At 38.3% G+C, this 23493-nt stretch overlaps 1 protein-coding gene across 1 annotated transcript in view; it reads left to right on the top strand.

Moving 5' to 3' along the window:
* pde10a (phosphodiesterase 10A) overlaps positions 1 to 16527 on the top strand; it is a 135339-nt gene extending 118812 nt beyond the window's left edge. The window contains 6 exon segments of the mRNA XM_056470342.1: positions 10 to 182; positions 2311 to 2422; positions 2541 to 2621; positions 6363 to 6451; positions 9951 to 10047; positions 10049 to 16527. Of these exon segments, the coding sequence (XP_056326317.1) occupies positions 10 to 182; positions 2311 to 2422; positions 2541 to 2621; positions 6363 to 6451; positions 9951 to 10047; positions 10049 to 10222 (726 nt within the window). The 3' untranslated portion in view covers positions 10223 to 16527.
* The last annotated feature ends 6966 nt before the right edge of the window (positions 16528 to 23493 follow it).

Genomic DNA, 23493 nt, shown 5'->3' with positions numbered 1-23493 from the left:
TTCCCATAGCTGGAAGGGCACAATATTTTCTCCAACCTGACTTCCGGTGAGTATGAACAGGTGCTGGAGATCATCAGGAAGGCCATCATTGCCACAGACCTCGCTCTGTACTTTGGCAACCGCAAGCAACTGGCTGAACTGCTGTCCACAGGGGCGCTGGACCTGAACAACCGCGCTCACAGGTCAGAGATCACTAGAAAATCTTACCTCAACATCAGACACATTCAGCACTGTAAAAAAATGCTGGCTTCCACACTATTCATTTGTGTTTAGACAATATGAAAGAATTAAGTTAAATCTAAAGTTTTTACAAAAAATTAAGTGGATTGAGCATAAAACAACTAAGCTCCCCCCCCCCTTAAAAAACTCAGCTCAGTTTGAATAAGTAGCTTAAACAAACAGAAAACATAAACAGCAAAGTTACCTTTATTATGAGGTCACTCAAACTTTGAGGTGCTCAAACTACTTTTTAAAAATGAGTTGAAACAACATAATACTTAAGTTTTTTGGGACAACTTGGTTGTTCAACCCACTTAAATTTGTGAAAATTATTAAGTTAACTTAATTTGTGTTGTGACAACATGAAGGAATGCAACCCCAAATCAGAAAAAGTTGGGAGAGTTTGAAAAACGCAAATAAAAAAGAAAGTAGTGATTTCTAAATGTACTTTGACTTGTATTTCATTGCAGACAATATTAAAAAAAGTAATAATATTAAATTAATAATATTAAAAGTTATTTAATGTGTTCCTCATGATTTTTATCAGTTTTTTTTTTTTTTTTCAAAATAAACAAACACATTCCAATTTTGGTTCTAGCAACGCATTAAAAGACGTTTAGGGACTGAAGACACCAAGTGATGAAGTGTTTCAGGTGTAATTTTCTCCCATTCTTCCTGCAAACAATTCTTAAGGTGGGCAACAGTACGGGGTCTTTGTTGTCGCATTTTGCACCACATATTCTTTATTGTAGACAGGTCGGGACTGCAGGCAGGCCAGTCAAGTACCTGTATCCTCTTCCTCTGCAGCCAGGATTTTGTAATGTGTGCAGAATGCTTTTGCATTGTCTTGTTGAAATATGCATGGGCGTCCCTGGAAAAGTGGGCAGCATATTGTGCTCCAAAATCTCAGAAGTGCAAGTTATCTTTGCCAAGGGTACCGACACAACCCTATACCATGACAGACCCTTGCCTTTGGACTTGTTGCTGGTAACAGTCTGCATAATCCTTTTCTTCTTCTTCTTGGGTCCGGAGCACACAGTGTCCATTTTTCCCCAAAAATTGCCGAAATACTGATTCATCTCACCACAGTAGATGTTTCCACTGTGTGATGGTCCATCCCAGATTCCTTTGATCCCAGAGAAGTTGACTGCGTTTCTGGACACTGTTAACATAGGGCTTTCTTTTGGCACAGTACAGTTTTGGCATTTGTGGATGTAACTATGCATTGTGGTACTTGACAAAGGTTTGCCAAAGTAGTTGTGAACCCATGTGGTAATATGGCTTATAGATAAATGAAGATTCTAGATGCAGTGCCGGCTGAGGGATCAGTGATCATGGTAGTTCAGCTTAGGCTTGCGGCCTTGTCCTTCACACACTGAAATGCCTCCAGATTTCTTGAATCCTTCAAGGAGGTTAGACACTGTTTGAGGTGAAATATTCAAATGTCTTCCTATCTTTTTTTGAGGAACATTGTTTTTAAACTTTTCAATAATTTTCTTATGTATTTGTTGACAAACTGGCGATCCTCGGCCCATCTTTGCTCCTAAAGGACTAGATCTTTCTTGAATGCTGCTTTTATACCAAATCAAAATTACAATCACCTTTTTCAAATCACGTCATTTAACCAATTTACCTGATTACTAGTCCTAAGTTGATATTTACAAATGAAATGAAGTTAACCAGACAAAACATATATCATAAACATAAAACAAATGTTTTGTGTTCATAATGTCTACAATGAAATACAAGTCAGAGTAAATTTGGAAATCACTACTTTCTTTTTTATTTGTGTTTTCCATACTGTGCCAACTTTTTCTGATTTGGGGTTGTAGATATTTTGACTAGATAAAAAGACATAATAATAATAATAATAATAATAATAATAATAATAATAATAAAGGAATTTTTTTGCAATGTACTTGTGTTATATAGCTCACTTTATTGACTAGACAAAAACTCCATAATAAAGATTTGAGAGTTGTTTTTAAAATTGCACGTAATCTAGGACCCCTATCTTTCCCTGCCTCATTTCATCTGTAAAAAAAAAAGGTGTTTAATGTTTAATTCCTGAGTGTTATTGGTTCGCCGCAGGGACCGAGTGATTGGTCTGATGATGACCGCCTGTGATCTCTGCTCTGTTACCAAATTATGGCCCGTCACAAGACTCACAGCCAATGACATCTACGCCGAGTTTTGGGCTGAGGTAACCCTTTTTTCAGTGATAACCAAGCAATGAATCTTGTGAAGAAAAGTATTGTTTTGTGCGCTATGTGAAAATGGAGGACAGTCAGTGAAATTGTTCATCTGGTGTGTAATGATAGGGAGATGAAATGAAGAAGATTGGAATGCAGCCCATCTCCATGATGGACAGGGATAAAAAGGATGAGGTACCCCAGGGCCAGGTACATGAGAACTTTCTGTCATTATCAGTCTCCTTACTGGCTGCCTAGAAAAATATTTCTTTTCTCATTGCATGCTTTAGAATACCTTAACACACTAAGGTTCACACTAAGGACCACAAATATAACGATAACAGTCACACTTTACAATAAGATTTATTTAGTTAATGTCGTTTAGCCTATTTTGTTATATGTACATTATTTATTAATCATAGTTTAACATTTAATAATGCAATATTAAAGTCTAAATTTGTGCTAGTTAACATTAGTTAATGCATTGTGAGTTAACAGGAACTAACAATGAACAACTTTATTTTCATTACTAATGTTAAAGGGATAGTTCCCCCCCCAACCCCCCCCCCCCCCCCCCCCCCTAAAGAACCTTCTGTTATAACTTAGCTCACAGTTTCTTTCTTCTATTTAAAGGGCACCTATGGTAAAAAATCTACTTTTCAAGCTGTTTGGACAGACATGTGTGCATGTATGGTGTATAGACCGTCATATTGGGGTGATATAAGCACACCCAGTGCTTTTTTTTAATTTAACAACATAAAAAACGGTGGACCAATTGGAGCAGTTTTCAAACCGACCGCAACTTTATGTAGGAGTGCGGTCCCCCCGCCCACCAATATTGATTGACAGGCGCGTCATCATATCCTCAGTTTGTTGATTCACGTCCGCCATTTTCAGCGTGAGTCGAAGCGATATCACTAAAGGAACACCCTAGCTCTATTTTTAGATGCAAGGCTCATTGGGCTCAACACAAGATCAATATTCTCCACATTATCGCTCTAATCGGAATTATTGGTTAGGTAGGTTTGCAAACATGTGTACTTCTCATTGAGTCTACCTTATACTTCAGCCGTTTGCATTTCTCGCGATCCCAGAAGCTCCCTGTGATCTTAACTAGCATGCGTTTTAGAATTCTAAACAGGTTTCTATCAGGGTACACTCAAGTCGACGGCTGGGTGCCACGGACCGCTGCAGAAACCTTTAGAATTAAAAAATGCGTTGCGCGACGATTCGGGACACTTCATGTTTCTGCCGCGCCACAGAGAGTGTCTGGTGTGCCGTGTCGCGGCTTCGAGCGCCGAATCCGGTGCCTCAGTCAAAGTTAATTCAGTGTGTGGTTATTAGTTTCTGTGTACAAGCTCGGCACTTGAAACTAGCACACAGTTGGCTGTAAAACTGTACAAAGACACAAATGATTTTGTACTCTCTGCTTGGTCTGTGTCCGAGTCGTATATGTACGACTGAATGCTGAACTCTGTTGCAAAAACGCAGAGCGGGTGAGCTCATGGCCCCGCCCCCTTGTTACGTTGGGCGGGAAGCCGAAACTAATTTACATGTGAAGCAACACACCCATAAATCAGCGAACTGTGGACACGCCCCCAACATGACACTTTTTAACACATTATAATAAAAAAATCTGAACTGTGTTTTAAACTGAACCTAAACTGGCACACTCAGAAGAACCATAATATTAATATTAAATCATAAAAAAGAGGTAAACTATGTGCCCTTTAACAAAAAAATAAGATATTTTAAATAAAGCTGGAAACTATTGACTTCCATTGTGTGTTTCCTACTATGGACGTCAATGGTTTCTTCAAAATATCTTCTTTTGTGTTTAATAAGAAAGAAACCACTTGAAAGAGAGTAAATAGTGATTACATTTTCATTTTCGGGTGAACTATCTCTTTAACAAAGAGCAATAAATACTGTAATGTTATGTTCATCTTTTGTTCATCTTAGGATAATACACTAATACAATCTTGTACATTAACATGAACTAACACAACCTTATAGTAAAGTTTTAGCATGATATCTATTTTTGTTTCCACACCAGCAAATGATGAAATGGTTTATTATTTTTTTGCATTACTCCTATGTACCAGCAGATGTCCTCAGTGTTCTACGTTTCTAGCGCATCTGACCAGTGAATCCAGCTCATGTAGTATATCTCCAATGGTCTCAAACTTAATTCCTGGAGGGCCGCTGCTCTGCATAGTTTAGCTCCAACCACCTCCAACTCACACCTGCTTAATAGTCCATAGTCGTCTTGAACACCTTGGTTGGTTGGATCGGCTGTGTTTGATTAGGGTTAGCGCAAAACTGTGCAGAGCTGCGGCCCTCCAGGAATCCAGTTTGAGACCTATGATCAAACAGGGAATTTAGCCTTCGCTGTCAGTGTAGTGTAATTAAAACAACACAAATAGATTTACCTCGCATTTTCGAAGGAGGTGACACAAACCTGAGGTGCTTTTATTCTTAGACTTCAACTTGGTAGCCTGGCTTGCGTAGATTCTATGTACATATTTTGTAATTTCTTTCACTTGTATAACCAATTATTTTCAAGATAGCCATTATTAATTAAACCATCTTTGAAAAGGGGGCTTAAAATCTTCTTTACAATGTCATCTATAGCTTTAAATTGTGCAATCCCTTTATATTGCAGTGTCTTCTGACTGGCTGTCTGTGTTTTATTATTTATTAGCTGAAAAATAATAATCCTGAAAGTGATCCCAGCATGTTTATTGTTGTAGTTGTGGTCTGAACTCTGCTGTATTTATACATTCAGAACAAATTTCAGAACTCTATCTTTATTATTATCGTTATAGTGATCATTCCTGGTGTGAACTAGCCTTTAACATGTCTGTAAAATATTGCCTGGTCAGCTTAATGGGGCTTTAAGTCAACCTTAAAGGTGCAATAGGTGATTGTCTTCAGAAATAACGTTTGTTATGCTGGTTGGAAGTCTGTTCACATCCTGATAGCAATCATTAAGTCAAGTGGTCCAAATGTGGTTTTCTGTATTTTAATATTCTGTGTATGCTTGTCAATATATGTATTTGCAACTTGTTCTAGCAGTAAAGATTACACCATACACGGATGTGGTTCAGACAAACATCAACAACCTAGTTTTTTTTAAAGTTTGATATTGTTATTATTAGCTCTACTATATGTTTTATTTCTGCAGATTTTTTTTTTACGTGATGTCATGTAGTGATGCGTTCAGGAGGTGTGGCTTGCATGGTAGGCTTTCAGTGCAATCAGGCTAAAGCTGCGGTCACACTAGAGTCTGTGTGTGCGAAATTCTGTCGTACGGCGCTGAGAAAAGGGGCAGGATTAAACAAGATGATTAGACATTTAAAAAAGCCAGCGATTGCTCCATATTTAAAATTTCTGTCTAGAGAGGTCGTGTTTTAATTCTCGATTGGTCTCACGCAGTCAAGTGATGCGATTTCGCTGGTCAGAGTTCAACCAAGCTTGAACTTTGCATCGCAGCAACCTGCGAAACTTGACGCATCACCTTCTGTTTCCGGTCTGACGCATTCCCGTGCGTATGAATGGAAGTCTATGGGGAGAAAAGCCCAGTGTGACCGCAGCTTAACGATAGCATTTTCCGATTACACATTTAACTGTTATGGGTTTTTTTTTAGATTTATTTTTGGCCTTTTTTGCCTTTATTAAGTTGATAGGACAGTATTTCAGACAGGAAGTGAAGTGGGAGAGAGAGGGGGGGTAGGGACGGGAAATGTCCTCGAGCTGGGATTCAAACTCGGAACGCCCTGAAGTGCTATTGCACTATATGTCAGCGTGCTAACCACTAGGCTATTGCGCCGACAACTGTTATGCATAGTTGTAGATCGATCATTAGGATTGCTTTTATGTTTTGTTGTAGAGTAAATGTTAGATGGACGTTTAGTTTTACCATAGTCCTGTTTTTGCCATTGTTCTCAGGTGGGGTTTTACAATGCAGTGGCTATTCCCTGTTATACCACCCTGTCCGAGCTGTTTCCTCCCTCTGTTCCTTTGCTTGAAGCTTGCAGGTGAGTCAGTCCGAGACATTCAACACTGCCTTTTATTAAACCGATTACTGAGATTTATATTTATGAATCTGTTTAACAAGACAGTACTGGGATGAGTACATAAAATCAGTTCATACACACATCAGTTTTATTAAAGAACTTGTATTTGCCAATCATAAAACTGATATAGCTTAATGAACTATCTTACTAAGAGGAAGCATAGCTGATTTGTGATTTTAATATCATTTGAAAAGAATTCAAATGTGTTAGTTACAGAATTACACTAAAAACTAGTTCCATTAGCCATTAGTTAAACCCAATATTTTAAAACTGAAAACTAATAATAATAAATGTACTCATAAAAGTAAAGCTGTGGTGAGGGGTATGGCTAATGGAGTAACTCCATTACAATCACTTTACATCATTAATCGGTTTGATTTTAGTAGGTAAATGAATTTTTAGGCCTATGTTAAAGTAATCTTGTGATTAGTAAGGTTTTGTTACGTGGCTTTAGAGTTGATATAGTGTTGCTATAGTTAAATTCTGTCTGAAATCAAAATTTACAATGTAAAACCTGCAAGTTCTGAAAGACATCAAGCCTCAGTCTGGTAAGAAACAGTAACGCAAAAGTAAAGTAACGCAGTTCTTACAATAAAAAAGGTAATATGTAACACAACTAGTTGAAGTAGTAGTAACTCAATATTGCATGACTTTAAAAAGTAACTTTCCACAACACTGTTGCTAAAATGTCTTAGCACATTGTTAACATTTAACAGTTATACTATGCCATCAATAGCTGTTTCTCATCTGTTTCACTACATGATTTGTTTGTGTTCTGCTCGTCTGAGGATGAGCGAGCACACACGATGGCATGTGCTCTCTTTCTCACTTTTAAAAACATGAATGAATGGAATACACATCCAAAAATGAAGCGCGTCCCATGCCGCAGAAGTCAAATTACAGTACTGAGCAATGAGAGGAATGAATGCATACTGCTGAAGAGAGCGGGATATGATGCGATAATGATTTTATATCTCGATTAATGTTTTTCAGAATCATTAGAAGGCAAAAATCAAAACTGAAACTGAATTTTGATTAATTGCACAGCCCCACTAGCCATTTTCAGACTTGAGGATAGGTCTGTGAGTCTAAACTAGCTTCCGTTCCACCCCTAAACTGGTCGAAAAAGCTTGCGAGCCTCTGTGACCTTGATCTGTGGGGAATGCAAACACAGTTGACAGTGCAATTTGAAAAGCCATGCCACTGCGTCAGCACCAGGTTTCCAACTGGAATCTGTGGGCAGCAGGCCCAGACGCTCCGGAGCCCTGGTCATTCTGAGATCAGAGAAGACCAATAAATGACATCAACCTCACTAATTGAAAGGGAGAGTCTAATAGTCGACAGTTTTCAACCTCACTTGTTGGCTTGTGTGCTGTATTTGCAGCGGGTAAAATAAATAATGAACACGTCACTGTGTTTTTCATTAAGCGTATTTCTGAAGGTGCTGTTGACTTAAACTTTTCACCAGCTGTAGGTAACAACCAAAGTAATCCACACATACTATAAAACAAACCACATTAGTTTAGAAAATAAATAATGTGAAATAAAATGAACTGACACAAGGAAACCGTATTGAACACATGAAGAAAGGGAGGTGTAGAAAGGCATGGAAAGCCCAGACAGCAGCGGAAATCTTGCAGTAGTTATTCAGCACCTGCCCCTCATCAGTGTAAATGAATATCAGCTGCTTCACTCTCAACATTAGAAGATAATGAAGATGAAACCTGAATGGACATTTCAGCACGACAATCATCCCACACACAGCCAAGGGAACTCTCAACTGGTTTCAGAAAAGAAAATGAAGCTGCTAGAATGGCCCAGCCAACTACTTAAGCTGAATCTAATAGAAAATAAGTTGATAAATGAGACCACAGAACCATCAAGATTTCTCTAATCATCGAGAAGAAAAAAATCAGTTGAATACATTCAGTACTTCTTTGTTCAGCACTTTCCCCCTTATGTGACATTACGTTGCTATTAGACATAACAGTTTTTTTCAGATTTTGTGTTTTTTAGGGCCATTTCATGTCAACAGCATCTTTAGATATACACTCACCGGCCACTTTATTAGGTACACTTTACTAGTACAAGGTTGGACCCTTTTTTGTCTTCAGAACTGCCTTTAATCATTCATGGCATAGATTCAACAAGGTACTGGAAATATCCCTCAGAGGTTGTGGTCCATATTGACATGATAGCATCACGCAGTTGCTGCAGATTTGTCAGCTGCTCATCCATGATGTGAATCTCCCGTTCCACCACATCCCAAAGGTGCTCTATTAGATTGAGATCTGGTGATTGTGGAGGCCTTTTGAGTACAGTGAACTCATTGTCATGTTCAAGAAACCAGTCTGAGATGATTCATGCTTTATGACATGGAGCGTTATCCTGCTGTAAGCAGCCATCAGAAGATGGGTACACTGTGGTCATAAAGGGATGGACATGGTCAGCGACAATACTTAGGTTTAGGTGTTGACACCATGCTCAATTGGTACTAATGGGTTCAAAATGTGCCTAGAAATATCCCCCGCACCATTACACCACCACCACCAGCCTGAACTGTTGATGCAAGGCAGGATGGATCCATGCTTTCACGGTGTTGAGGCCAAATTCTGACCCTACCATCTGAATGTTGCAGCTGAAATTGAGACTCATCAGACCAGGAAACGTTTTTCCAATCTTCTATTGTCCAGTTTTGGTGAGCCTGTGTGAATTGTAGCCTCAGTTTCCTGTTCTTAGCTGAGAGGAGTGGCACCCGTTATGGTCCTGTAGCCCATCTGCCTCAAGGTTGTACGTGTTGTGCATTACCTCAGTTGTAACGAGTGGTTATTTGAGTTACTGTTGCCTTTCTATCAGCTGGAACCAGTCTGGCCATTCTCCTCTGACCTCTGGCATTAACAAGGCATTTGCGCCCACAGAACTGCCGCTCACTGGATATTTTCTCTTTTTCGAACCATTCTCTGTAAACTCTAGAGATGGTTGTGCATGAAAATTCTAGTAGATCAGCAGTTTCTGAAATACTCAGACCAGCCCGTCTGGCAACAACAACCATGCCACGTTCAAAGTCACTTAAATCACCCGTCTTCCCCATTCTGATGCTCGGTTTAAATTGCAGATCGTCTTGACCATGTCTACATGCCTAAATGCCTTTGTCTATATGCCTTTCTATGTAATCAACTCTATAAACTGTAAAACAGTAATATTGTGCAATTTTAGTATTAAAAATAGTTTTTTTCTGTAGAAAAATAATTTTCACACACAAAAATTACATTGTTTCATTCATTTTACAACATTGCATGTACAAAGATCTGAAATGGGTTTGATATCTGAACATTTTACTTACCAATTAAATTTGCATTTACTTTATTCAATCAATCAGTCAGCTGGTAGTTTAATCTGGAGGAATTGCTGTTACTTTAGTCTGATTGCAATTTTGTAAAGAATGCTTTGTGTTTTTCAGGGAAAACCTGTCCCAGTGGGAGCGCATTGTGCAAGGGGAGGATGTTTCTGCGTGGTCCTCGACCGAGGAGGCCGAAGCCAGCGAAACATCAGACAGTGGACCGGTTAAAGTGGACAACTGAATCTGTGGCACCTTTCCCACAGCACCACCCACACCCTGCCAGAGACACTGGACTTCCTATGGACAGTCCCACTTCCTGCAGAGACGGGAGGAAGTGCAGAGGGCAGGCGGACGAGGATACTTTCAGAAAAAAAAAAATAAACAAAACATAATGTTACCTCAGCGGGTGATGGAGGCGCACACTCTAATGACATCAGGGCTCCCTTGTTGATGGCTGGGACTCAAGTCCGGTTCAGCAGAATGGGCGTCATTATTGGCAGTACTTTCCCTAAAGAGGTTGCTTTCTTTTAGGTTTTCTTTTTCAGTTTATTTCGTGGTCTTACATTTTGAAGAGGCCTTAAACACGAACCGGAGTTACGATCTGACTCGTAGCCAGAAGACGGTTCGTCTAGTTTAATATGGTACATTTTATCCTGCTGTGGTCGGAAACGTACGCGAAGCTACTTGAGTGGATTTCTTTTTTTAAAGATAGACACAAGGAATGTTTAGTCAAAGTTAAGGTGCATGAGGCACAAAAAAAACGTACTGGTGGATGTTTTATATCATATTTCGAGCAAAGCTGTTTTGCAGTACTTGAATGAAGAAATACAGCCTATTCTGAGTGGAGATGAAAACAAAAAATCCCCTGCAGCGCGTCCTTCTGAAGCAAAAGAGCTTTTGTGATGGTCTAAGTCTCACTCTCAACCTTACTGAAGTCACACACAAGTCACAATGTTCCTCGCTGAAATCTGCAGCATCTTCCAACCTGATATGGAGTTCAGCTTTAACCCGTTGAAAGCCACTGGAGTCAGAATTCAAAATGGAAGCGTATTACATTCATAATGTAATGTATTTGTTTCTTGCGTTGGATCACATACTGTAACTTTTAAAGGGATAGTTCACCCAAATCTGAATATTCTGTCATTATTTACTTGTTTCCTTCTTCTGTTCAACACAAAAGATATTTTGGAGCAAGCTAAAAACCTCTAACCATTGACTTCTATAGTTGGTTTTTCTATTATGGAAGTCAATAGTCATAGGTTCTTCAAAATATCTTCCTTTGTGTACAGCAGCAAAGAAACCAAAAGATTTAAAGTCAGTTTTTTTGGCCACAGCCATATAATCCTGCAGCCCAAGACTAGTTATTCACTGAAGCTAAGCAGGGCTGAGCCTGGTCAGTACCTGGATGGGAGACCACATGGGAAAACTAGGTTGCTGTTGGAAGTGGTGTTAGTGAGGCCTGCAGTGGGAGCTTAACTTCAGCATGTGTGAGTCCTAACGCCCCAGTATAGTGAAGGGGACACTATACTGTCAGTGTGCGCCGTCTTTCGGATGAGACGTTAAACCGAGGTCATGACTCTCTGTGGTCATTAAAAATCCCATGGCACCTCTCGTAAAAGAGTAGGGGTATAACCGTGGTGTCCTGGCTGTGGTGTTTAAAACACACTGCATTCTGTGGTGAACACTCAACTCTCTTTATTCTTCTCCTTCCTTCTCCTCAACACTTTTTATACACTTTCTTATTGGAGTCCCCAGCAGTGCAGTTTTACATTACATGTTTTAAAGTAACCATGAGTTACTGTATACTTCTCAACACAACACTGGCCAAATTCCCTCCATCTGCCTTTAACAATCATGGCCTCCCAGTCATCCCCATCCACCGAATTGGCTGTATCACCGTCACTCCACTCCACCAATAGCTGGTGTGTGGTGAGCGCACTGGCACTGTAGTCCATCGGATCATCTAAGTGCATCCATACACACTGGTGGTCGTGTGGAGAGACCCCCTCCCTAATGATTGTGCTTTGGGTGTATGGTGTATACACGATAAATGCGCTATATAAATACTCATTACATTACTTTAGGGAGAGTAAATTGTGCATTTTATTTTTGGGTGAACTATTCCTTTAAATTCAAACCTTTTCCTTAATTTATTAAATCTAAGCTACAAAAACACATTACATACAACATTCTGATGTCCGACTGCCCACATTTACACATCAGCTACAGAACACAGATAGGCTGTTCAGAAAATTACCCTGGTACAACTAGGTAACTGTTTCAAAAAGTCACATGGCCTTTTTACAGTGTGAAGGCTGTAGAAAGTGTTACTGAAATACGGTAACAATGCCTAAATAACAGACAAACAGCAGCATGATTCTTTTCATGACTTTTAGACGACGTGACCATATTTCTAATACACTTTAGGTTATCAAAATCAGTTTAAAAATTAATGTTTATTATTAAATTAGTTAAAAAACGACTGGATCAATATGCAAATCGAACTGTTTTTTAATTAAGAAGCAGTTTCTATTATTTTCCTCAAATATTATTCAACCCAATCTGTTAATTGACACACGCAAATATTATTTACTTGTTTCTTTCTTCTGTTGAACACAAAGGAAGATATTTTGAAGAAAGCTGAAAACCTGTAACCATTGACTTCCATAGTTTCCAATGGTTCTCCTACTATGAATGTCAATGGTTACAGGTTTTCAGCTTCCTTCAAAATATCTTCCTTTGTGTTTATCAATAATAAAATCATGATGGTTTAAACTCACTTTAGGGAGAGTAAATAGTCAATTAAACTATTTTGGGTTACATTACATTTGAATTTAATCTGAGCTTTAAAAACAACTGGATCAATGGCTTGGATATGCAAATAGAACTCTTACTAATTAGGAAACAGTTGCAATTATTTTCCTTAAAAGATAACTCTTTTTATTAGTCAACCCAATTTGTAAATTGACCCTCATACACACACAAACTAAAGATAAAATGACTGAATATAAGTGAAGAGATATGCATCTGGTTAAAAATAACAAAACAATAATACTGCAGGCGGCACGGAGGCGCAGCAGGTAGCCTCTCAGCAAGAAGGTCGCTGGTTCGAGCCTCGGCTGGGTCAGTTGGCATTTCTGTGTGGAGTTAGCATGTTCTCCCCATGTTCGCATGGGTTTCCTCCGGGTGCTCCGGTTTCCCCCACAAGTCCAAAGACGTGGTATAGGTGAATTGAATAAGCTAAATTGTCAATAGTGTATGTGTGTGAACGGAAGTGTATGGGTGTTTTCCAGTGATGGATTGCAGCTGGAAGGGCATCCGCTGCGTAAAACATATGCTGGATAAGTTGGCGGTTCATTCCATAAAGAGACTAAGCCAAAAAGAAAATGAATGGATGAATAATACTGCACACTTTAATAAATGATTTGGACTGACGCCTTAAAAACAACAGCAGGAGTATGATCAATCCACCAACATAAATAAACAAACACAGCAATGGTCTCGAACTCAACTCCTGGAGGGCCACCACTCGGCAAAGTTTAGTTCACCACCTACAAATCACACCTGCTTAATAGTCATCTTGAACACCTTGATTAGTTACATCAGCTGTGTTTGATTAGGGTTGAAGCAAAACTGTGCAGAGCTGCGGCTCTCCAGGAATCGAGATTGAGACCAATGAGGTACAGTATGAGAGTCCTGCATGTTTGAATTGTCCTATTAAAGAATTAGATAGAAATCCAAAATAAAAACCTGAAAACTTTCCGGCGTTCATACTGTGGATTAAGCTTTGTAACCGTCATTCCCAAATGATTCACAGGCTTTAAGATTTGATGTCTTCTTTACACAAAATCAACAGCAGTTTTCCAGTTTTACCACTCTATGAGCACATTCTGTTGCTAAAGCTTTATTCTGAGAGAGAGAATAAAGCTTTTTTCTGAGAGAGAGTAGCAGTAAACAAGGGACTGGAGCTTAGTAAATGGCCAACTAAATATGCATCTGACTTGCATATTTTTATTTAATTAATATTCGCCATAATTTGTCCAATATCAAATGCAGTTTAATACAGGCAAAACAATTAGCCCTCCTCCTGTGAAATTGTTCTTTTTTAAACATTTCCCAAGTGCTGTTTAACAGAGATATATTATTTTGAACACATTTTTAAACAATAGTTTTAATAACTAATGTCTAATAACTCATTTCTTTTATATCTGCCCTGGTGACAGTATTTTACTAGTTATTTTCCAACACATTAGCTTATTCAACTTAAAGTCGCCATGAAATCAAAGGTTACTCTTCTTATTTATACATGTATATAGCAGTTCTTGTTATAAATATTATCTGTGCGCTTCATTCTTTTGTAAAAATTCATAACCTTTAATCAAAAACCATGACCTTCCCTCTCCCACGAAATGACTTTTCTTCACATACTGGTAATTCCTGGAGTTACTTTAGGGCGGAGCTATCAGTCCTTTAGGAAGGAGATATCAGTAATTTAGGATGGAGATATCAGTAATTTAGGGCAGAGCTATCAGTCCTTTAGGGTGGAGCTATCAGTCATTTAGGATGGAGATATCAGTAATTTAGGGCGGAGCTATCAGTCATTTAGGATGGAGATATCAGTCATTTAGGATGGAGATAACAGTAATTTAGGGCAGAGCTATCAGTCATTTAGGATAGAGATATCAGTCATTTAGGGCAGAGCTATCAGTCCTTTAGGGTGGAGCTATCATTCATTTAGGATAGAGATATCAGTAATTTAAGGTGGAGCTATCAGTCCTTTAGGGCGGAGCTGTTAGTCCTTTGGGGTGGCGTTATCAGTCCTTTAGGGCGGAGGTATCAGTCATTTACTGCAGAGCTATCAGTCTTTTAGGGTGGGGCTACCAGTCGTTTAGGGCGGAGCTATCGGTTGTTTACTGCGGAGCTATCATTCCTTTAAGCTGCGGTCACACTGGGCTTTTCCTCCCATAGACTTCCATTCATACACACGCGAATGCATCAGACCGGAAACGCAAGATCATGCGTCAAGTTTCGCATGTTGCTGCGGTGCAAAGTTCAAGCTTGGTGAACTCTGACCTGTGAAATCGCATCACTTGACCGCGTGAGACCAATCGAGGATCAAACATGACCTCTCTGGGGTCACACAAAGCCCAGTGTGACTGCAGCTTCAGGGTGGAGCTATTAGACCGTTAGGGCGGAGCTCTCTATCCTTTAGGCTGTAGCTCTCAGTACTTTAGGGTGGTGCTATCAGTTCTTTAGGGTGAGCTGTCAGTCATTTACTGCGGAGCTATCAGTCATTTAGGGCGGAGCTATAAGTCATGTAAGGCGGAGCTATCAGTAATTTACTGCGGATCTATCAGTCCTTTAGGGTGGAGCTATCAGTCATTTAGGGTGGAGCTATCAGTCATTTAGGGTGGAGCAATCAGTCATTTGGGCGGAGCTCTCAGTTATTCATGGCTGAGCAATAGGTCCTTTAGGGCAAAGCTATCAGTACTTTAGGGCGGTGCTGTCATTTATTTAGGGTGGAGCTATCATAGCAACACCCATCTTTCAACCATCCAATCAGTTCCTAAAGAAAAAAATCATGCACCGCCCTACATTTCTTATTTATTTCAAGTGGATGTACATCAGAATAGCGGAAAAAGGACAATCTTAACTTCATGGTGACTTTGAAGTGCAAGTCTTAACTAGATTAACTAGGCAAGTTATTGTCATTGGACAGCAGTGGTTTAATATATATTTATATAAAAATAAACTGAAATTTAAAACTGCCTTTTTCTGAAGAAAACAATAATATAGGAAATACTGTAAAAATGTCCTCGCTTTATTAAAAATGACTTGGGAAATATTTGAAAGACAAAACATTTCACAGGAGGGCGCTTCATTTTGCCTGCATTTCGCCTTGGTTTCAAATGGCCACAATCAGTTTGGGGGCTTTTATTTATTTCTTTTATACCTGTAAGAAGCACCTGTGGAGGATGATGGAGCTCTGACTGACTGATGATGGCCTTCTGTAAATACTGCAGGACTGATGAGTGAATGTAATCAATACTGTCACAAAACTGCTTCAAGATGCCTGTTAGTTTTGAAGTGTACCAAAGGCGTACGCCGTCAGATGTGGGAATGTTAATCATGGCTTCCAATGGTTGTGCGACATGCTCACTGTGTAGAGATTGAGTTTGGAGATGTAAGCTACATTCTAATGGTGCTATCTTAGGCAGTCATGCACTTTCTGATCCTGTGTGCATGCGAGTGTGTGTGCTTGCGTGTGTGTGTGTGTGTGTGTGTGTGTTTGCTCTGGAGTAATGCTACCAATCCCACCTACAGAGTCAGCACCTCAGTCACCAAGATTATCCACAACCAGTTGTCTTTTCCCCTCATATGCACTATGTTTAGAGACTATTATTATTATTGTTAATAATATTATTGCGCCTATTATATTATTATTATTATTATTGCCACAGTTATTGATTATTACCATTGTTATTTTGTTAATTAGAGTTCGATTTTAAATTAACTTATATTTTTTATACAAAGTTTAGCATTTTTTTGTTTTGTTTTGTACAGAAACAAATTGTACATTATGGAATAAAGCGAATGGTCATTTAGAGAAACTGCATAATGTCGAACGAGATAAATGTCTCGACTCTAAATGTAAGAGCAGTAATTACTTTTATTAAATATTTCTGACAAACTCAAACTGTGTGTGTTTTTATTCTGTGAATTTTGATGTGGGTTGTTTGCAAATAGAGTAAACATGCTTTTTTTTTTATATAAACACTATATTTTACATTTGTAAAAGTGTCTTATGGCGTACGACAGCAAAAATGTAGAAAAACAACTCTTAATAATAACATACCAATAGCAGGAGAGTGATTAATCGTCTTTGTTGGACAAATTAGCACTGTACATGTCACCATTTTCTCAGAAAATAGATTTCTAAAGGTGTGTTGACTTGAAATTTTCCCCAGAAATTTTCACTGTATGTCTGATAATATTTTTTCTTCTGGAGAAAGTCTTATTTGTTTTATTTTGGCTAGAATAAAAGCAGTTTTTAATTTTTACAAAACTATTTTAAGGTCAATATTATTAGCCCCTTTAAGCTGTATTTTTTATCGATAGTCTACAGAACAAACCATCATTATACAATAACTCGCCTAATTACCCTAACCTGCCTAGTTAACCTAATTAACCTAGTTAAGCCTCTAGTTACGCCTAGCTAAGTCTCTTTAAGCTGTATAGAAGTGTCTTGAAAAGTATCTAGTCAAATATTACTGTCATCATGGCAAAGATAAAATCAATCAGTCATTAGTAGGCTTGGGCGGTATCCAAATTTTGATATCGTCAAACCTCCTCCCTATTTTACCTCTGTATCCGGTATTACCGTGCATAATAAAAAAGTTATGATGTAAGGCTCAGACAGTGTCACCAAACTGTTGGCTTATGCCTAAACCATTCAGAAACTGAATACCGAATATGCGAACTTAGTTTCGCGGTCACCTGTTTGTCTTGTTCGCATTAGAGATCTGCGCGGGACGGTCTCTCTCATTCACACACACACACACACACATAGACAGCACCAAACCAACAACGCACAGTATCACTCTCTCTCTCTCATTCACACACACACACACACACACACACACACACACACACACACACACACACACACACACATACACATAGACAGCACCAAACAAGCGACACAGCATCACGCTCTCTCTTTCATTCACACACATTAACACACACACACACACAAACATAGACAGCACCAAACCAGCGACGCACAGCATCACGCTCTCTCTTTCATTCACACACATTAACACACACACACACACAAACATAGACAGCACCAAACCAGCGACGCACAGCATCACGCTCTCTCTCTCATTCACACACACACACACACAAACATAGACAGCACCAAACCAGCGACGCACAGTATCATGCTCTCTCTCTCATTCACACACACACACACACACACACACACACACACACACACACACAGAGACAGCACCAAACAAGTGACACACAGCATCACACTGTCTCTTATTCACACACACATTAAAAGCATCCACGCGAAGCGATATTGTTAGACTGCCCGCTCACGTTCAAATCACACCTTTATTCGGAAATTTATTCCTGCACTGCAAGAAATCTGGTCGGGTCCCGCGGTACAGCAGCGGAAATGCAGACTCCCTTCTCGTTCGGTCGAAACCGGAAATACTGCCAAACTGCAGAGGTTGTGTTCTTTTTTTCGAGACCAGGTCACTTGGTGCGCTGTCTTACCTCACCTCTCTCTCTCACCTTCACACTGTCCCGTGATGACAATCAAGCATACGCATTTTAAGGCATTAAATAAATAATATTTAATATTTAATACTCCTACATAAGTGCATTGTTTTTTATCACGGTTTAACGCTATTGAAAATGACACTGTTTCTATTTTTAGATCCCGCGGTATACCATATTACCTTATTACCGCCCAAGCCTAGTTATTAGAGATCCGTTATTAAAACTATAATGTTTAAAAATGTGTTGAAAAAAATCTCTGTTAAACAGAAATTGGGGGAAAAAAGTAAACAGTGGGGCTAATAATTCAGGGGGGCTAATAATTCTGACTTCAACTGTATACAGCACATTTCATACACAGTGGTAATTCAAAGTGCTTTACATAAATAGGAATAAAAGGCAAGTATAAATAAAATAATAACAGATTAAAATGTGTTAAAACAGGTTATAAAAGAATGAAAAAGAACAGTCAGACAAAGCACAGTGCTCATTCAGTAAAAGCACAGCTAAACAGATGTGTTTTCAGTCTTGATTTGAATGTGCCTAATGTTGCCCTGTTAGTAGCTGAGGGCAGATTCACCCTGCTTTGACTGAACTCTTGGAATTTCTAGTTTATGTGATCCTAATGATCTGAGTGATCTGTTTGTGTTCAGTGAGCATATCTGTATTGTATTGAGGTCCTAGGCCATTTAGTGATTTATAAGTAATAATACTTTAAAATCTATTCTGAATGTAACTGCGAGCCAGTGTAAAGACCTGAGGACAGGCGTGATGTGCTCTGATTTCCTGGTTCTGGTCAGAATCCTGGCCGCAGCGTTCTGGATGAGCTGTAACTGTCTGACTGTCTTTTTGGGAAGGACCATGAGGAGGCCATTACAGTAATCCACCCTGCTGCTGATAAAAGCATGAACATGTTTCTCCAAGTCTTCACTGGAACAAAGCATGTAATTCTTGCAATATTTTTAAGATGATAGTATGCTGATTTACTAACTACTTTGACTTGACTATTGAAACTCAGATCTGACTCCAGAATCACACCAAGATTCTTGACCTTATTTTTTGTTGTTTGACCCAAGGTACGCATTCACCTTGAGAACCTCATATCTGTTTCCAAAAGCAATGACTTCAGTTTTCTCTTAAGAACTAAAGAAATCCATATATGCAAGAAAGGCAGTCAAGTCTAGATCAGATATGCGGCCGACCGGAAATGCAATATGCACATCTATATAGCAGCATTTTTTTATGACAATAGTTTATATAACAATAGTTCATATTTTTTACAGTATACTGACGGTTGGGTTAAGGGTTGGGGTAGATGTTAAAAAATACAATTTATTTGGTAATTTAATAGATAGCTTAAATAATATTCGATACAACTACTGTTTTTACGTTACTGTGACGGTTGGGGTTGGTAAAGTCGTTAAAAAAATAAAAATTATTGGGTAATTTATTAGATAGCATAAATAATACTCTGTACAACTATTGTTTTTACAGTACTGTGATGATTGGGTTTAGGGTTGGGGTTTGGGTAGATGTTAATAAAATACAGTAAATGGGAAATTTAATAAATAATGTAAATAATTCTCATCAACTTCCGGCTGCAACCACTTTCGATCTAGCAACAACCAATAAACTAAACGAATTAGGGGCCGAACACGCTTTTGCGTTGAGAGACACATCTTTTGACTGATTTACTAATGTTTGCGAGCGTTTTGCATGCTGCTTATGCGCCCTGTGCGCTTCGCGTTTTAACCGCCTGCTGTGCCTTGCGTTTTTGCCGTTGCATGCTGTGCGCTCACAGTTTAAGGGGCCGTTTACACTGAAGGCATTTTACGTTACAAAAACATGAGGCGCTCCTCAGTTGTGAATCATAAACTCAAAACTCCTCCATATTCCAAAAGTCTCTGTAGTCATCTTGACAACACAAACACTGCTTCATTCATTTTCTTTTCAGCTTAGTCCCTTTATTAATCATGGGTTGCCACAGCGGAATGAACCTCCAACTTATCCAGCATATGTTTTACGCAGCGGATGCCCTTCCAGTTGCAATCCATCCCTGAGAAACCTTTATACACACTCATACACTACAGCCAGCTTAGCCTACCCAATTCCCATATAGTGCATGTTTTTGGACTTTGTGGGGAACCGGAGCACCTGAAGGAAACCCACGCGAACATGGGGAGAACATGCAAACTCCACACAGAAACGCCAACTGACCCAGCCGGGGCTCGAACAAGCAACCTTCTTGCTGTGAGGCGATTGTACTACCCACTGCGCCACCATGCTGTTATCGAAATGATAAATATTAATAAATGGAAACATATAGCCTGTACCAACATTTAAAAAGACAACATACCATAAAAACTGGTATGAAATAGTTCACCCAAAAACGAAATTTCGATCATTTACTCATCCTTTATTGTTCAAAACCTATTGAGTTTTCTTCTGTTCTACACATGAGAAAATGTTTTGAAGGATGTTGGTAGCTTATTTTGTGTTTAGCAGAACAAAGAAAATTATAAAGGTTTAAAACCACGAGGGAAAATGGTTCATTAATTTTCATTTGTATGTGAACTATCCCTTTAACAAATACTTCTAAGGTTATCGAACAGTTTTATTGTGATATTATTTTGATATGAAACACAGGGTAAAATATATTAGCGAAAACTCACATCTCCACAGATCTGCTTGAAAATCTGCAGTTTCAGTTCACGACGGAGAAAACCTAAATGTTGCAGTGCAGACATTCGTCCAATCCTTTGTGTGTAGCGCCATCTTTTGGCAAACAACTGTATAACAGATTTGATGTATCACTTCAGCTAAATATCAAGCTCATCTTGTTAAATTAAGCTTGCATTGTAATAATGAACAGTGATGACACAACACATTTATGACATTTCAATTTCTTCGTACTGCTTAAGACCTGTGCATTCAACACAGAAATGTGCAAAAAAGGTGCTCAATCTATCAATGCCTAACACAAACTAGCAAGCAACATCTGTAACATGCTAATGAACGCTCAGATGTGGTCAAAAGTTTACATACACCATACAGAAACTGCAAAGTGTTAACATAAAACAACTGTACAGTAGCGTATGTTTTAAAACCAGTTTTTGTAAATAAAATTAAATAAATCTGCCTTATCTTTGTGAGAGAAAGGAAAACCGCGCCAAACGCCCCTCAGCGTTTCCTGAGCAAACTCAGGCCTGGGTCATTATCATTATAAAGTGTTTTTGAGACATAAAAATTTTGAGATTTTTAATTTAACCACATAGTTGTTGTATTAATTAGACCTTATAAGCTGTACGAAATTAATGTTGGTCAAGCTCCTGCACTTTTTATAAACGAACTGTAAGCAAACAAACAGTAAACAAACCTCAAATTTTGTCATCCCTGTCATGGACAAATTCAAAGTAGTGTAAGTATACTTTTTTATTGCAGTGTGATTATAAAATGTGTATTTTCAGAAAGGCAATGTGTCCTTTAAATTTACCAACCCAACTTTTTAGATAATGTAAATTTAACATTATTAAATTTATAATAATGAAATAATGGACAAAACATTTATTTCCCAATTAAATATGCAATCGCTGCACGCTCTTTTCAAAATAAAACCCAATTTTTAAAATATTTTGTCAAACTTTAAATCAATATTAACTGGCCCTTATTGGTTTATAAAGAAATCACACAATATGTTTTGCTGAGGTTATAAATAATTAGTTTATTTTCATAAAAGTTGAACATGACGGTGGAAAACAAGATGACAGGGTGGACATTTACATGTCAGGGTGGACAAAGTCTTTATTTAGTGAACTAAATATGGAGGAACATTTGAAAACCAACAGGTACAACAAGAAATATTAAAGGGTTATAAATTATAAAAATGTTGTAGTTTTCAAGAATTCAACTTCTGTTTTCACTAACTACTGCAAACCACGAGCCACCATGCTGCCTCTTCTGTTATCAAGGTTTTATCAATATGCAAATGAATGGGAAATATACAGTTATTGTCCTTCAAATTAAACTAAATTTGCTAATGAATGTAACATTGTACATTGTATTGGAGGACTGAGGGAAATGTTAGAATTGGAAGCAACTCGAGTTAAACTGTTACTGTTTTTTTTTTTTTTTTTTTTTTTTTTTTGTTTTAGAATGAGGTAAATAATTAGATTAATAATGTTTACATAAATGTACAAATTCTTAGGGCTGTATTTTTATTTCAAACAGTCAATAAGCTCCATTATATGGACTTTAAAAGAAGAACCTTTAATGTAACTTGAACATTAAAGTAAAGGACAAATACAGTACGAACCATTTGGTTAAAAACCACAAAAAATTAAACCACAGTGTAATGTGGACAGCTGTAGGTCATCTGTTGATATAAGGGTTAATGACGCTACAACTGTACGTAGGCTTATTTTGGCAGTTTTTCCAGAATGCCTGACAGGCGATATGAAGTGCTTTATTTTGAGAAAACAACTACATCAATGTACATACTCTGCTTATTAAAAAGCTACTTGCCACTAAAGCAAACAATTAGCCAAAAAATATTGATCTGTGCTGTAATAATTAAATGTAAAGCTTGCAGAAAGAAAACACGTACCTAACCTTCATATGATTCAGTCACAAGATGGCGCCAAACACAAACAGTGGTGTGACAGAAAAGCATAAATATATGAACCTAATATGAGTTGAGGTACCCAGATGAGCCTTTATAGTTTTTTAGTTTCAGCAGTTGTTATTTAAGATTATTAGTTTACTAATTGGTATATTCTAAGGTCTGTTCATCTGAGATAACAGCATAACACATGCTCATTCATTCGTGTATTCAGAAGTAAAAATTGCTAATGCATGAATCATAGCAGCACGCGATAATGAGAGATGTTCTAATACACAACTCCTATCGTAAAGTTTGAACACATTATCCCAAGTCCAGCTAGGACTTTACACCTCTGCCAAGAAGGACACTTTACTGAAGGCCACTGATAAGATACCAGAGTCTAAAATGAAGCTTGCTCCCCTAACTAATCCTGTTTTCTCTCTAAATTGTTGTTGTTGTTTTTCTTTGTGTTGCTTGATAAAGTTTGGGTTCTTTGTCATAGTCACCTTTAGTTAGGGTCAGTACAACTGCCTTACAGTTACAACACAACCTCCACGACACTGACATTTGTTTTGAAGAACAGACTTATTGTGAAAACGTAGCCCTGTATACATTTATGGAGAGCTCGAATTATGTAGCCAGAGCTATGTATGGCTGCATTTCATATTTAAAATGAACGATACGGGGCAGTTTGACACCGCTTTTGTTACTTCTTGCGCTACTAGTTAACCACTTACCTCCGTGTGGACGGCTTTTCCACTGTTACCAATTTAC

The sequence above is a fragment of the Danio aesculapii genome, chromosome 13 (assembly GCF_903798145.1).
Source record: "Danio aesculapii chromosome 13, fDanAes4.1, whole genome shotgun sequence".
NCBI lineage: Eukaryota > Metazoa > Chordata > Actinopteri > Cypriniformes > Danionidae > Danio > Danio aesculapii.
Note: the sequence above shows the minus strand (reverse complement) of the source record. Positions and strands in the feature narration are given on the sequence as shown.